Genomic DNA, 14607 nt, shown 5'->3' with positions numbered 1-14607 from the left:
TATTTATCATACAATGTTTGAAATTGAAGCAGGTTTTGTTTTTTTTTAAATAAGCATAGATAGCAGTGTTAATGTTGATACTCGATATATTTTAATGTATGGAGTAACACTTGCCCATTTTATTTTATTTCTGAAAATAATTTATAGGAGATTCTGGCGTGTTTCACACCAAAACTGTAACTAAGGAAAATCCTCTTTGCTGTCTGTTTAGTCACTGCTGTACAAAATAAAAGCACAAAAACCTCAGCGAGATGCCTGAAATATTTACAAGTGCAGCGGATGACGTTTTAGCCCCCCTCCCCCCGCCCCTCCGCTTTTGCTCCCTTTTGGAGCAAAACACACGAACACCGCAGCGGACCCCCGACCTGCTTGCTCCTTTCAGAGCATTTCCTCTACCCGCAGGTCACGGATGTGCCAGAAACTCCGCACAACAACTAAGTACGCGCGGCCGCCGGCGGGAGCAGAGCGCTGCCCGGCGGGGCTGCCGGCGGGGAGCCGGCTCCCCCCCCCCGCCGCCGCCGCCGCCGCCGCCGCCGCCGCGCTCGCCCAACTTTCATTCATTGTCGGCGCGGCCCCCCCGCCGCCGGCCGGGGCGGGCGGCGCCGCAGCCAGTGAGCGCGGCGCGGGGCGCCGCGGGCGGGGCCGGGGAGGCGCGGCCCCGCCGCCCCTATATAGGGCGGCGCGTGGGGCGCTCCCGGCTCCGTGGGAGCGGGGCGAGGGGCGCCGCGGGGCCGCGCCGGGCGAGGCAGGCGGGCGGCGGCGCGGGCGGACAGCGAGGGTGGCCGCGGAGCCGCGTGGGGAGCTCTGGCCGAGGTTTTGTTCCGGGCTTTGGCTTGTTGCTGTTCTTCGGGAGGACTTTCTGCGGCGCCGGCGGTGGCAGGCACCTTGCGGCGGGGGAGAGAGCCGGCCTGCGTGTGCCTCTGTCATCCTATTGTTCAAACGGAGAGACGCGGGGGTGCGAGGAAGGAGCTTGCGTGGCGTCTCCCTGCTCCAGCTCCCCCCGCCCTCTCCCCCGGCTCGCTCCGCGCCGGAGGAGAGCCGCAGCCAGGGAGCCGAAGGACTGGGGCTGGCTGGTCTGTTTTGCAGCGGCACCGACCGCTCAGGTGCCCCGCCGGGAGCCGGGGAAGGGGCGCAAACCCTACCCGAAGCATTGTCCCTTGGCGGGCTCCGGCAGAGGAGGAAAGTTGCTCCCTTTTCTGCAGCGAGCCTAGGAGCTGCTGACCTGTCCTCACCTGGAAGAACTGAGCAGTTCCCACCTTTCCCATCAGGTGTCTTTGCCGCAGCAAAGCCACCGTATCCGGGAGACAACGGGGAGCAGAATAACGCCGCCGCCGCCGCACAGCGCTTGTTATCTGGTCTGTCTCGCCGTGCTCCCGGGATCGCAGGAGGATCTAAGGGCTGTGATCTGTCACCGCGGAGAAGGAGGTAGTGGATGAACTCCCTTTCCAGCAGGGCAACGAATCACTTCTCGAGCTGCTTATTATTATCGTGCTCTAGGACCAGCCCTTTCCTGCTAAACTTGGCTTGGGAGCTTACAGCAGGAGGGGGCGCGGGGGGTGGAAAAGCCAAGCCCAACATCATCTTGTGTGTTTGACTTTTTTTTTTCCCCTCCCTCCTTCCTCCGTGAGACAGTTTGATGAATGCCTGCGGGAGGGGCATGATTTGCTGAGGCGCCTCCGGCAGGGCGGTGTGTGCGCGGTGTCAGCCCCGCCGCCGCCCCCCGTGGGGCTGTGAGCGGCCCGCGGCGGGGGACGCGCGTGGGAGTGAGCCCTGCGCTGCGCTGCGCGGCCCGCCGCGCAGGAAGCACGCCGCTGGGGCAGACGGCGCTCTGCGGCCTCTAGCCGGGGGCGGAGGGGGGCGTCGCGGCTTTGCAAGGGGCGAGGAGGAGGAAGATAAGGAGTCAGCCCAACTCTGCCGTAGCCTGAGCCCGTGGGTTTGCTTCGCATTCGCAGGGAGCGTGTGAAGACGAGACCCAACTCCTGCATCTCCCCTGCCGCCACCCGACGGGCTAGCGAGGGAGGGCCCGGGCCGGCCCACCTCCCAGCGAAGTTGCCTTCCAGCAGCGGATTGGTGCCACCCATCTCACTTTGCCGGGGTGGTGGTGGTTGTTGTTTTTTTTTATTATTATTATTTTGGCTTAGCTTTGGATAGAGAGGACTCCGCTTTCTTCGCACCCTGAAAGTTGCCCAAGTGCTCGGCGCGGCGAGGAGGAGGGCGGCGCTCCCGGCGCCGGGCCGGGGCCGGGGCCGAGGCCGGCGGGCGGTGATGATGTGCGGCTGGGGGAAGCTCTCCCTGTCCCTGGGGCTGCTGCTGCTGACGGCGAGCGAGGTGGCGCCGCAGCCGTGCCCGGCGCAGTGCTCCTGCTCGGGGAGCACCGTGGACTGTCACGGGCTGGCGCTGCGCAGCGTCCCGCGGAACATCCCCCGCAACACCGAGAGGCTGTAAGTAACCCCTGCCCCGGGCCCCCCGGCTCCCGCCCGGCCGCAGGCCCCCGAGACGGCTTGGGGGGGGCAGGGGCGACCCCCGCAGCCGAGCCGCTGCCTCAGGTTTGGCTCGGGTTTCCGGCGCCCTTGGGTGGGTTTCTGCTCCCTTCCCCTGCTGATCTCGTTACCCGTTTCGCGGTAACGCTAGGAGACATGAAAGAGGTAAAACATTAGTTCCAGCGCTTCGCCTTTCATCGCGGGCAGCCGCGGCGGGGCGCGGAGCGGGGGCGCGGGCGGGCACCACCCGGCGCGGAGTGTGTGTGTGTGGGGGGGGGCGGCGGAGCGGCCTCCCCCGCGGGCGCCCGTTTCCCGGTAAACTTCCCTATTGCGGCTTTCTCCCCCGAGGCGCTGGGGAAGAGCCGCGCCGCCGAGCCGTGCTGCTCCGCGGGCTGCGGCGGCGCCCGGCCGCTCCGCACCGCTCCGCTCCGCGCGGCAGGGCGGGCGGGGGCGCGCTGCCGCTGCGCTGCCCGCGGCTGCAGGCGCAGCCCTGCAGGGCTCTGCCCCGGCGCAAGCGCCCGCCCGCCCGCCCGCCGCGAGGGCAGGGCGCGCCGCGGCGCTTGAGCCTCTTTCCCACTCCCAGCACCAAGTTGTGCCCCTAACTGGAATTCCCCCCCCTTCCCATCAGCCCTCACCCCATAATCGGCTTTTTGAGACCATCCATGCATCCTGCGACTAGGGTATATTCCGCTCTTGAGAGCGGGTGAGCGTGTGGTCAGATATCTTTAATATCGAGCTGGCTCTCAGGAGGGTCTGCGGAGAGGAAGCATGGATATATGATTTCTTACAGCTTTTCATTTTGAGCCGTGTGAATGTTTGAGTATGAACACTTGTCTAAAGTGATTTCACTCAAACGAAGAGTGTAGGACACTGATTTCTGCTGAAACTTTTGTGGTTTCTTTACAGTGGTGTTCCTGCCATATGTGGTGAAAACACCAAAAAAATTGACATTTTTTTTCTAACTACATTAGAAATGACCTGTAATTGTTAGGGTAGTTTCCAATCCAATACTGTTTCCCAAAGGCTTACCTCAAGAATTGCAAAGTCTGATTTTATTTGTAGTGGTTGCAAATGAGACAGGCTTATATGTTGACCTAAAATGAAATAACAAAGGGACAAATAAATCCAGAAAATAAAATAGTGCTGAAATATGAACAGAAATATTAGGGCCTAAATACAATTTTCTGCTTTCTGAACACATTTTGCTTTCTGCAGTCGGGATGGCTTCCTGTGCTGCAAGTGAAGAGTGTAGCTTTCAAATAAGAATAAGATTGTTGGAGGGTAAACATGATTTTATGAAGACTAATGTTTGCTATAGGAAGTTAAGCAATATTCTACTTTTAAATATCTTTCAGTTTTCTTGGTATTTCTATAAAATGCAGAAAACGGTCTTGATTTCAGTTGATTGTTTAGTTTTTATAACTCTTATCGGTAAACCTAACAGACACTGTCACAAATACGTTGTAACCAGTGGTTTTCTAACTGCAGTTATAACCAACATTTAGACAAGTTTGGGGGCTTCTGTAGTGTTAGACATAAACGTGAGCTACATAACAGCAGGCAAAACAGACTCTGCGGGTCTCTTATTACAAGGTTTTAAAATATTGCTTTCAAGCTAAATCTTCATTTAGTCACTTGAAAATCTGGAACTCACATAGAGTTAATCTTGGCTATGGATCATGGGGTTCATTAAGTTCTCGTAACTTTCGAAAATGCTGAGCCCAGGAAAACAAATAAAACAAAAGTAAAATAAGTTCTAAATGTTTAATTCTGCTGCTTATAAATTATTCTTCCTAGGGATCTTAATGGAAATAACATCACAAGAATCACCAAGACCGACTTTGCTGGTCTGAGGCACCTTCGAGTTCTGTAAGTTTTCTTTCTATCACTGATACCTTTTAGGGCTAGCGTTACAGCCTGTTATGAAAACTGTTGAAGTAGTTATCTTTCAGCTAATAAGTTGTAAAGGTTATCACTTTCTAATTATCATGCTACTGTATCTGAACTCATTGCCCCTCCCCCACACTGTAGATATATTAGAAAGTTAGGAAATGTTATACAAGCCATCTTGTGTGTGTATATATATATTTTTTTTTTAATATCCCTTTAAGGCTGCAAAGTAAATTGTGGTTTAAAATTGGCATGTAGCTTACAAATAAGAGTTGTTAAAATTGGTTTAATAACTGTTGGGATTGCTTCAGTTTAGGGTTAGTAAGTTACAGTTCACGTTTTACAGTTTCTGGGTAAAAAAGACCGGGGTTATTTCTGGGTTATTTCTGTAAGTCACTTTGTTTTCAGCAGTATGGAGCTTTTCAAATACTCAATTTTTAGGAGAAAAAAAATCTAATAAATACTGAGTTTAAAATACTGCAGAATTTTCTTGGCTTTTTCAAAGTTATCTTATTTGAGTGAGTAATTATAAAAAAAACCCTTTCCATTTATCTGTTAATCAGAATATTATATTGCAGTTTTTTCTCTAAGTGAAATAAAATTATTGTCGTGTTTACTGTCTCCCTACAATATTTCATTGATGCTTTTTTCATCAACATCACAGTTAGGTTTTGTTCTGTTTTTCTCATGTGAGACTAATTTTGCCTTCATATTGCTCAACCAGAGTCTTATAACTTGCCGAAGGGCAGTGATACGTGTGCGTGTGTGCATGCATAAATGTTATTTTTTGATCTGTGACTCTTAAACTAACTACATAAATGCAATATCTGCTCCTGTTTGTTTTAAAGAGGCTTTCTTCCTCCTTTGGGGTATATGAGCCCATGTTAAGTGTTGTATAACAAGGGTCCAGAATGTTAACTTGGATGTTATTCTAGAGTAACAGTTGTAGTGTTTTAATGAAAACTTCTTTGTGTTTAAATGACTGGTGTTAATGCAACAAGTGATAATCTGTTACAACTTTTGTATAACAATTTTTGTTTTAGTCAGCTCATGGAGAACAAGATCAGTACTATTGAAAGAGGAGCATTCCAGGATTTAAAAGAACTGGAGAGGCTGTAAGTACTTTTAATTTTAAACTGCATGAGGAAAATTTGTTGTCAATAAGTTGTGTGTTAAGGCACTCAAACCTCTGTTTCTGTGGGTTTTTTTGGTTTAGTATTTTTTTAACTTGAATGTTTATCCTTATTGAGGAACATGAGCAGTAAGAAATTCTCAGACAGGGTATATGGGAGAGTGTGTGTGGGGGGGGAATATCTGATTAGCAGTCCAGATTTGAAATGTAAATGGCACTTTTCTTATAGGAAATTGCAAATTGCTTGAATGCTATGCAGTGTATTCCCCTGAATATACAAGGACTTTTTCGAAAAAGAATAAACCTACAAAAGCCTGTTTTCTTAGGTACAGTGGGATATATTAATCTTGGAGATCTTGGTGTTTCCTATAAAGTCTTACTAAAAGTAACTGCTAGTTGTAAAGTATCTTCTTGGTATGTGCAGTATGGAAACAGTAGTTCAATTCTACACCAGTTTTTACATGAAAGTAGTTGACCAAAGCTTTTATGAAGCCTTAGAAAAAACTATTGACTGTTAACTTTCAAAAATAAATGGGATTTGGCCATTAAAAAAAGATTGACTTCTGTGGGGGAAGTGAATGAAGTGGGAAAGAGAACATCTTGTCTGGAGAAGTTGAAGTGTAAACACCTGCTTGGCTGCAGTAGGACATATAATTAGAAAAAAATAATTCCTGAAGCTATATAGCTTTTTATACTAGTTACTTAATTTTCAGTGCATTTTTAGTTTGCTGCACATTGAATTTTTCTGAAATGTATTGTACAACTCGTACTAAGCCTGATGTATTAAAGGCTAGATGATGGTAGCTGGACATAGTTTCATTTTGGAAAAGTCTAAGAAACCCCCTCTATTAATGTCTGTTCATATAAAACTGCAGAGTCATATCTTCATTTTCAGGCATCTTAGTTGTTGCATTTTCATTATATCACCTTTTCTTTACGCATGCCTCCAAGGTCTTGTTTATTTTCTCATTCACTGAGAAAATGCTTTATCCTTAACTTCCTTTTTTTCTACCTTACTCCACTGGAAATCAGCATTGCTCTCATCTTTGTCTTTATTAACATATGTGTGTTCTGTATCCACAATTGCTGTATCTTTTAAAAAAAAAAAACACACACACATTGGAAATAGTTGCATGTGAAGATAAATATAAAGCTACTAAAGAAACTTAGTAACCACTAGTGCAACTATGATGTTTCCATAATGATTGAAATATCACCTACTTGAGAATTACCTCCTTTCTCCCCCCCTGCCCCACCGTGTAATTTTTGACCTAAAAATTGAATGTCATCACATAGTAAAGCATTTTTTGAATAATTTTAAATGAGACTACTCTCAGAAATGCATAGTCAGAATTTCTTCAAAGACATGTTAAAACAAGCTTAATGCAGTGTTTTTTACAACGTGCTTTAAATTTTCTACAAAGTGTAGAAATTTAGTACAACTTCCCCTGCTGAGGGGTATATTGGAGTAATATATACACATTCTTAATTTTGGTTTATAGGGTTTACCTAGAAAATTAAACAGCAGTGTAGTTCATATTGCAGGAGTAAGTGCACATATATGAAACATAGACATCCATGCTTTAATTGTGAATGTGATTAGCCACTGAAATATAAAATAGTTGCTAAATTTAAAACAATACATAATCAGCTTTGTTTCTTGATTATCCTGAAGCAAGATCCTGTACCTGATTTATTAACAATATTTTAACTCAGGGTTAAATGTCTTGAAATTATGATACAAGACTTGTGAAGTGCAATACAGAGTTGTAGTATTAACAGAATTGAACTTAAGTGGTTAAAATGTGCTTGTCTGAACTGAAAATGAGAAGTACTTACATCTTACTCTTATGATTTTGTGGCTTTTTTTAAGCTTTTTCTCTCTTGCTAAATCTTTAAAATCTTTGGAGGTAAAAGTAAATGTTTGCAATTTAGTAGGATACTAGTTCTGATGAGAATTCCAGTAACTGAGGCTACTGTTGTGAGTTTATTTTTTTTCTTCAGTAAGCAAACCAAGACATTTGGAAGTTTAATCAGTTTTAAAGACCTACAAAGTTAGATTCTGCTTTGTCCGTAGAATTATTTTGTCTGCTCCAGTAATCACTAGAGGTGTTTTTTTTTAATTTGCAGAAATTTAGTCAGCATTAGGTGTGTGGGTGACTTGTAATTTGAATATAGATGCAGGATGTCTTTAAACCGCCCCAGCTGTTGGCTAAGAGCAAATATTTCATATTTGTGAGGAAAAGCTGAGAAAATTCCTCTTGTTTACAACTGCCAAGTCCATCTGATGAAGGCGCATTGTTATCTGACAGCCAATTCATCTCCTTGGGATTCTGAAATTCAAAACGATTTCTCAGGAAACTTGTGGAGGCTTCCTTCAAGCACTTTATTTTTACACACTAAATATCAAGCACTTCTTTTTTTAAAAAAAAAGAAACAAGCTTTAAGTATAGGATATCACACTTCATAGAGCGAATCAAGCTACTGTCAAAGAATACCTGATGCAGCTGATTTAGCATGCCAGTGGAAAGTGTGAGAGTCTTCACTGCTGCTTACATGAATTGAACTGGTTTATAAAATTGTTTGTATTAGAATATCTTGTGACAGGTATACAGACCAAACTTTTCAAATACATTGCCTGTGGTTCGGTTGTCCTTCAAAATAGAAGAGTAGACTTTCACAACAGTTTCCTTCTGAAAAAAGAATATAAATCTCTGTAGGTAGCCTTTTTTTTGAACTGGAAGTTCAGTTATAACATTTCTTTTTACGCCAATTACTCTGACTTCCAAGTAGCTGCTTGGTTGGTCAGTAATTTTATTTGAATACTGATTTGCAGATCAGATCATGCAAAATGCTGAATAGCCTCAGCTCCCTCTGAATGAAGTGAAAACTGAAGATCTGAAGCACTGAAAAAATCTAAGGAAACTCAACCTTTTCTTCCTAAGAAAGCTACTTAAGATATGAATTGATTAAAGCTATGTGCATTTTTCTGAGGTGGTTAGAAATGTTTATCCTGCAGTTTAATTAAGCAACAACAAATCTGTAGTACATTAGATAGCCATAGTAGCATGTTCACAAAGCTACTTAGACCTAATGTGCCCCATGACAAGAACTTGTGTCACATCAGTGTAATTGTAGAAATGTAATGGAAACCAAAACCAAAATAAACACTTGTTACAGTAGTGTTTATTCCTACAGCAGCCCTGCTGACACTTTATAGTAAAAATCTTCGGTTAGCAATAGGTGATCATGCAGCAGAGTCTATTGCATAAGAACTGGGGGAGGGAACAAGATGGAAACTAGAGACTTAACCAGTTAGAGTTTAGGTATGTGGAAGTCTTAGTTTGTGGAGAGACCCTAGTGAAGACAAATATGACTTTGTTGTAAGTCATTTAGCTGGATAATTCTCTAAAAAGTCTTCAGTGAAACAAATGTGCATACACAGCTGTGCATCACTTAGTTATAATCTCTGGTGGTATTGTCTGAAGGCTCAGTTTAGCTCTACTCCAATTTGGTACAGCACTGCCTGGGCTCTGAATTGGTAAGTTTGTGAATATAGCTTTCTTCTGAGGCTCAACCTTGAATGGCTGAATCGCATGTGCTATTGTGGTGTGTAGATGTTCTCAGTGTCTGTTGAAACAACTATTTGAACTTCAGCATGAACAGCCTATTTTTCAGCTTGTACCTTTGTGTGCGTCCTGAAGTAGTGTTGAAATTTCTAGAGTAATTACATTTTTGTCAATCTTCTATTAACATTTGCCAGACTTTTATATTGACCAGTAACTTGTGTTATGAGCCCATATTCATGTGTGTAGGGTCCTTTTTTGGATGGCGCTACTTAGAGCGTATGGCTGTTTACTGGATTGCAGCTCCCCTAAAGAAAGGATCAGGACCTGGCCTCTTACGGTCTCTGAACATCTCTTACACAGACCACAGCCATGTATCCGTAGCAGATTCCTCTGCATTTTGTTGCTGGGAAGTAGGAAGGGCTACAGTATGGAGAATTTCCAGAACACTTAATTTCTTGAGACTGCTGCCTATTCTGGGAAGCAAAACCTTGTCATTTAAACATCTTTTCGTTCCTTTATGTATACGTGAAGTGCTTGTTGCTTTCTCTAGCTTTATAAAGCTGTCATGTGAGATGTGATGTTTAAAATAGTTGAACAGGTCTCGTAAGAAAACAAGATGAAGATAGACCTGAAAATCTATTTTCTGAAGGCAAAGACTTGGACTGAAGGCAAAAAAAGAGCTCAAGTACAGTCGTTTGTTTTTATCTCCTCCCCCGTCACCTTCCCCTGTGGTCTTGCAGCCACTGCTAGAAATATCCTCATGTTTTTACAAGCTGTTGTCACCTGGAAGGAAGTATAAAATCTAGTTGGAAGACAGCTGCTATAGACCCGACCCAATTATACTATGAGCATCTTAAAGTCTAAACCTTCCTTAATTCTTTATACCCCAGAAAAACAATGTAGTTAAGTTATGAGCGCTAAACATAGTCATTGTTTGTTTATGTAGCAGAGCAGTTAACTTCAATTGGAAAAAAAGTCTGTCTGCTGATGGGAGCATTGCTCTTAATCATTAATTTTTCTAATAAATATTTCTAATCTAGTAGTTGAGATACTAGATATGCTCATTCTAAAGCTATGCTGAACATGCAAAAGATGTCCAGATAGGAAGAGTTTACAGCAGTAGTTTGAATACTACCTAGATTTTTCTTCCTGTATGTGTAAATATTCTACTGAGGCAACAATATGCCCCTAAAATGCCCACAGACTCTGATTCTGCTCATGCTTGCCATATAACTTGTTTTGCATGAGTCACCCCACTGACTTCTCATGAGAAAAGTTACTCATGTGGGCTAAAAATTTCCAGGCTGAGCCACAGTGATGATACTTGAATTAATAGAATTTATTTCTAAATGTCCGTATATTATTTTAACAACTCTAAAGAGCTATCTTTGTAGATAAACACCACTTCTATGGAAAAGGAGTGCAGAAATAAAATGCTTTTCTCACAGAATCACAGAATCGTTTAGGTTGGAAGGGACCTCTGGAGTTCATCTAGTCCAACCTCCCTGCTCAAGCAGGGTCACCTAGAGCATATTGCCCAGGATCACATCCAGACGGGTTTTGAATATCTCCAGGGAAGGAGACTCCACCACCTCTCTGGGCAACCTGTTCCAGTGCTCTGTCACCCTCACAGTGAAGAAGTTTTTCCTCAGGTTCAGATGGAACTGCCTGTGGTTCAGTTCCACAGGTTCTATAACAACTGTAATCTTTGAAAATTGGTATTTAAGCTAAATACTAAAATAAAAAATGAAAAACAAAAGACCCCTATGTTATATTGAGTAAGTAAGCTCTGAAATTCGGAGCTCAAGAAGAGAATGCTTGAAGGGTTGAACTTCAAGTTGTTACTTGAAATAGTTTCTAAACTAGAAGCCATCTATGTTGCATTTCCACGTTTCATATAACGTATCACTAAATAATGAGAAATATTTAAGTAATTACATGTTTTCTTACAGCTCATGCATTACATCTAATATTTTGCAACACATTTCTAAAATATCAAACTGAGGAACTTGTTATTTATTGGGGCCTCCATCTCCCCAGATATGACAGTGAGTTGTTAAAATTTATTATGAAGGTGGAGTTTACTTAGGAATGTGAACATTTCACTCAGTAGTATTGAAAATAATAGAAGTTTTGTTCATGCTGTAGATGAACACTTTGAATCTTGTAGATGTGCACAACAAGAGAAGTATAAAGGAAAAATTAGGAAAAAACTTACTATGTAGTAAGCACGAAGTACTGTTTGGGTATCTTTTCTAGACACAAATATACGAAAAGGTCATGTTGCAGCTTCTGTAGCAAGGGCTTAATTCTAACCTATATATATATGAGTCCATATCACCAAAGATATAAAATATGATTCAGTAATACAAAGGTTTTTTTAGCTGTGTTTCCTATGTTATATTGTTAGGGTTATATCTTTAGGTGCTCATCTGTCCCTGACAAATGTAGTGAATATAGGCTGTATTAGCAGTTCTTGCTTTTTATGAAGGCAAAACTCAAAGTGAGCTACCACAGTCTCTGAAATGTGTGGGGCTTTACAGAGTATCTTGTCTTTCAAAAGCCTGAACAGCAGGATGAACTACGAAATAAAATTTTGCATCTAAGATAAACAAATTAATTTTGCTTGGGCAATACTGCCCATCAGGACTGGAAGATTGGCGAGGGACTGTTGCCTTCTGTTACAAAAAAGGCAAACTGGTACAGCTCTAGTTTTGTCTAGCCTAGAAAAAGGCCATGGTAACTTCTCGGTGTATGTCCTTTCGTGTCAAGAATAATGTTCCCCCTTGACATTTCTTCTCATAAACTAGTAGATTGCATGAGGGGAAGCAAACCATTGTGAACTTTCATAATAGTGGTAGTGATCCTAGAAAAATATGACTTATTCTGTCACTGATAGGATAAAACATGCTGTCCAGAGATTAAAATAAACCTATATACTAGCATTTTATTGTGTATTGATATGTGGCATGAGATTGTAGTTTTATTCCAAGCCTTTGATTAGCTTTATCCATGGAATTTGAATCCCAAGTGGGAAAACTACTAACTTTTAAAAAGTTTAGCAGGATTTTCTAAGATTTATAAATGTCATCTGTGTCCTGAAGTCAATCCCAAAATAATCAGTTTTGTTCCAAATTGTTGCTTTTTTTGTTTTGAGTCTCTGATAGAATATAGTCTTTCAGTTGCAGCAGAGAGGTGTTGAAAATCTGATATCACTTCCACACAGCTACATAATAAAACTCTGGGAGCTGAGACTTTTAGAAAAAATGTCAAATATTGCAAAATTGGATCATAAGAGCAGTCACAGTTTTTAACTGAGGCACGATCTGATTATTTTTTCTAATTTCTAAAGGCTTAGTTGTGCAGTTTAAAAGCTAGTGTGGAATTTTAGGGCTAGTAGTGAAAAAAGCTATGCTAACAGTTGAGTCACTGCTACTATTCAGAAATCATTTGCATCACTGTAATAGGTAAAAGAATAGTCAGTATATGGAAGATATTTCATCTTGTTGTGCTTGACTATACAAGTAGCCTTGAAGGAAATGAGCTTCTCTCTGGAGTAAGGCGTTATCCTATATAAACACAACAGACTTCTCTGAAAGGAAGCTGTACTGAGGTCTTAGAATGAGTTCTTAGATCTTTAGCTAGAAGTTAGTCTCTGACTTCCTTGCTCACTGCCTCCTGATCTTATTTTGGTATGTTGGTCTTCTCAGCCACAGATGAGTTACTGAAGCCTGAGATTTAATTTTTTCACTTGGGGTACGTTCTGGACAGATTCTCACTGCCGCAGCCAGGAAGATCTGGGCCAGACTGCCTAAGACCTCGTGTGCATAAGGATGTGCTTGTATGTTTTTAGGAGGTTTAATGTTTTTGGTTCACTCCCTTTTGAAGCGTGACGCTTAAGCACCTGTTTAGTTTCAGTGTGAAAATGTGAGCTGGAAGGGTTAATACTTTCCTGCCTGTGTTGTAGGTAGCGGAAGAGTAATGAGTTCAGGTTTTTGAACAGCCCTGAAGGGGGTGAACAGTTATTCCTTGTTAATCACGGATGTGAAAAATCCTTCTCTTAGCTAATCCTACCTAGTTTAAGGGCAACACATAGCACATTCCTCATCTTAAAACAGGGAGGAGGCCATGAAGCCTGCGGTGCTAATCACTTACCAAGGAATGTGAGACTATCTTACAAGTATTGTACCAGGGCACCTGTATTTGTAGTTTAAAAAATTACTACAGTAATTATCCTGTATTAGGAGACTTTTGTCAAAGTAACTTCAGATAGGTTCTCCAGGAAAAAAAAAACCTGGCAAATCAGAAATAGACAAAGGCTGTCTTTGAAGACAGTATTTAAAGAGAAACAGTGTTCTAATAGCACTGTAGGAATAAGCTTATAGCAACACTTTAATTGCACGATAATACAAAATGTTTGATAAAATTTAAAGTCCAAGAACAAAGTTCTCCTTTTGAAAGCTTTGAATACTTTCACTATTATTTCCTCACATTATTTTATTCGTCTGAGTCTAGTTTCTCATGGGATTCCTTTTATAGGTCTAGAAGTCAAATTGCAGTGAGAAGTCCTGTTTGCTCTTTGCAGACCTTTTTACAAATTCCAGGGCGGGAAGGCTGTTTATTTTTCCCACATCTGTTTTGTGCTCATCCTTTGTGACATTGTTTGCTGGATGCTCCCCTTTCTTGCTTCCTCTGAAATGGGTAATTTGCACTGTTGCAAAATGTTGAAACCAAATCTGGTTCTACAGAACCATTGTATCAATGTTTGTTTCAAGTGGTATTTTATGTTCAGAACACTTCAAAATGATGCTGCAGACTACTTGTATTAAACTTACAGTAGAACTAAAATGCATAGCTTTAAAAATCACGTTTATCTCTTGCACAACCACGTCAATATTTCTTTTTAATGAACGGTTTAATGTCATATGGCTACAGGTAAAAATGTGACTTGTCTGTCATAGCACATTTCATATTCATATAGCATATCTTTCAGAGAACATCTAAAATTTACTGCTTATTTTAACTTAAAACTCCAAGCAAATTTGCAGTTTTTTTATGGTTAAACTTCAAACTCCATGAGAGATTTGGCTGCTTGACTGTCACTTCAGTGACTCCTACTGTTATATTACTTCATATCACTCTGAAGAGTCAGTCTGAAACTTCATCAGAAGAAATATTTTATTTTTCTTCATAGTATGCAGTGCATTGTGTTGGCTTGTCTTTAATAATAGCCAAGACTAATAACCAGATCCAATATGGCAATTTCTCTCTTAATTTTTAAAACACACTAGCCTTTCTGACTTGTAGTTTAGCACCATGCCTTTACAGATGCTACAGAAGGATACTTGTATGAAAAAGTATTGCGGTGACTCAGGCTTGTAACTGTCTTTCTGGCACTATCTAGACTATTTGCAGAGTTGCCATTCTTGCCTGCTGTCAAAATAATCTGCCCAGAGTCTAGCTAAATTCCAATAATAAGTCATCTTTCTCCCCTCTGTTTTTTTGTGTGTTGACGAAAGACCATTCTTGCTCGTGT

At 42.3% G+C, this 14607-nt stretch overlaps 1 protein-coding gene across 3 annotated transcripts in view; it reads left to right on the top strand.

Annotated features, from left to right (window-relative positions):
- Positions 1–1732: 1732 nt before the first annotated feature.
- Positions 1733–14607, top strand: part of SLIT2 (slit guidance ligand 2) — a 261499-nt gene continuing 248624 nt past the window's right edge. For all 3 annotated transcript variants that reach the window (XM_068943286.1, XM_068943285.1, XM_068943287.1), the window contains exons 1-3: positions 1733–2441; positions 4278–4349; positions 5414–5485. In XM_068943286.1, coding sequence (XP_068799387.1) covers positions 2266–2441; positions 4278–4349; positions 5414–5485 — 320 coding nt within the window. In that variant the 5' untranslated portion in view covers positions 1733–2265. The remainder of the gene's footprint in view (positions 2442–4277; positions 4350–5413; positions 5486–14607) is intronic.

The sequence above is a fragment of the Struthio camelus genome, chromosome 4 (assembly GCF_040807025.1).
Source record: "Struthio camelus isolate bStrCam1 chromosome 4, bStrCam1.hap1, whole genome shotgun sequence".
NCBI classification, from domain to species: Eukaryota; Metazoa; Chordata; class Aves; order Struthioniformes; family Struthionidae; genus Struthio; species Struthio camelus.
Note: the sequence above shows the minus strand (reverse complement) of the source record. Positions and strands in the feature narration are given on the sequence as shown.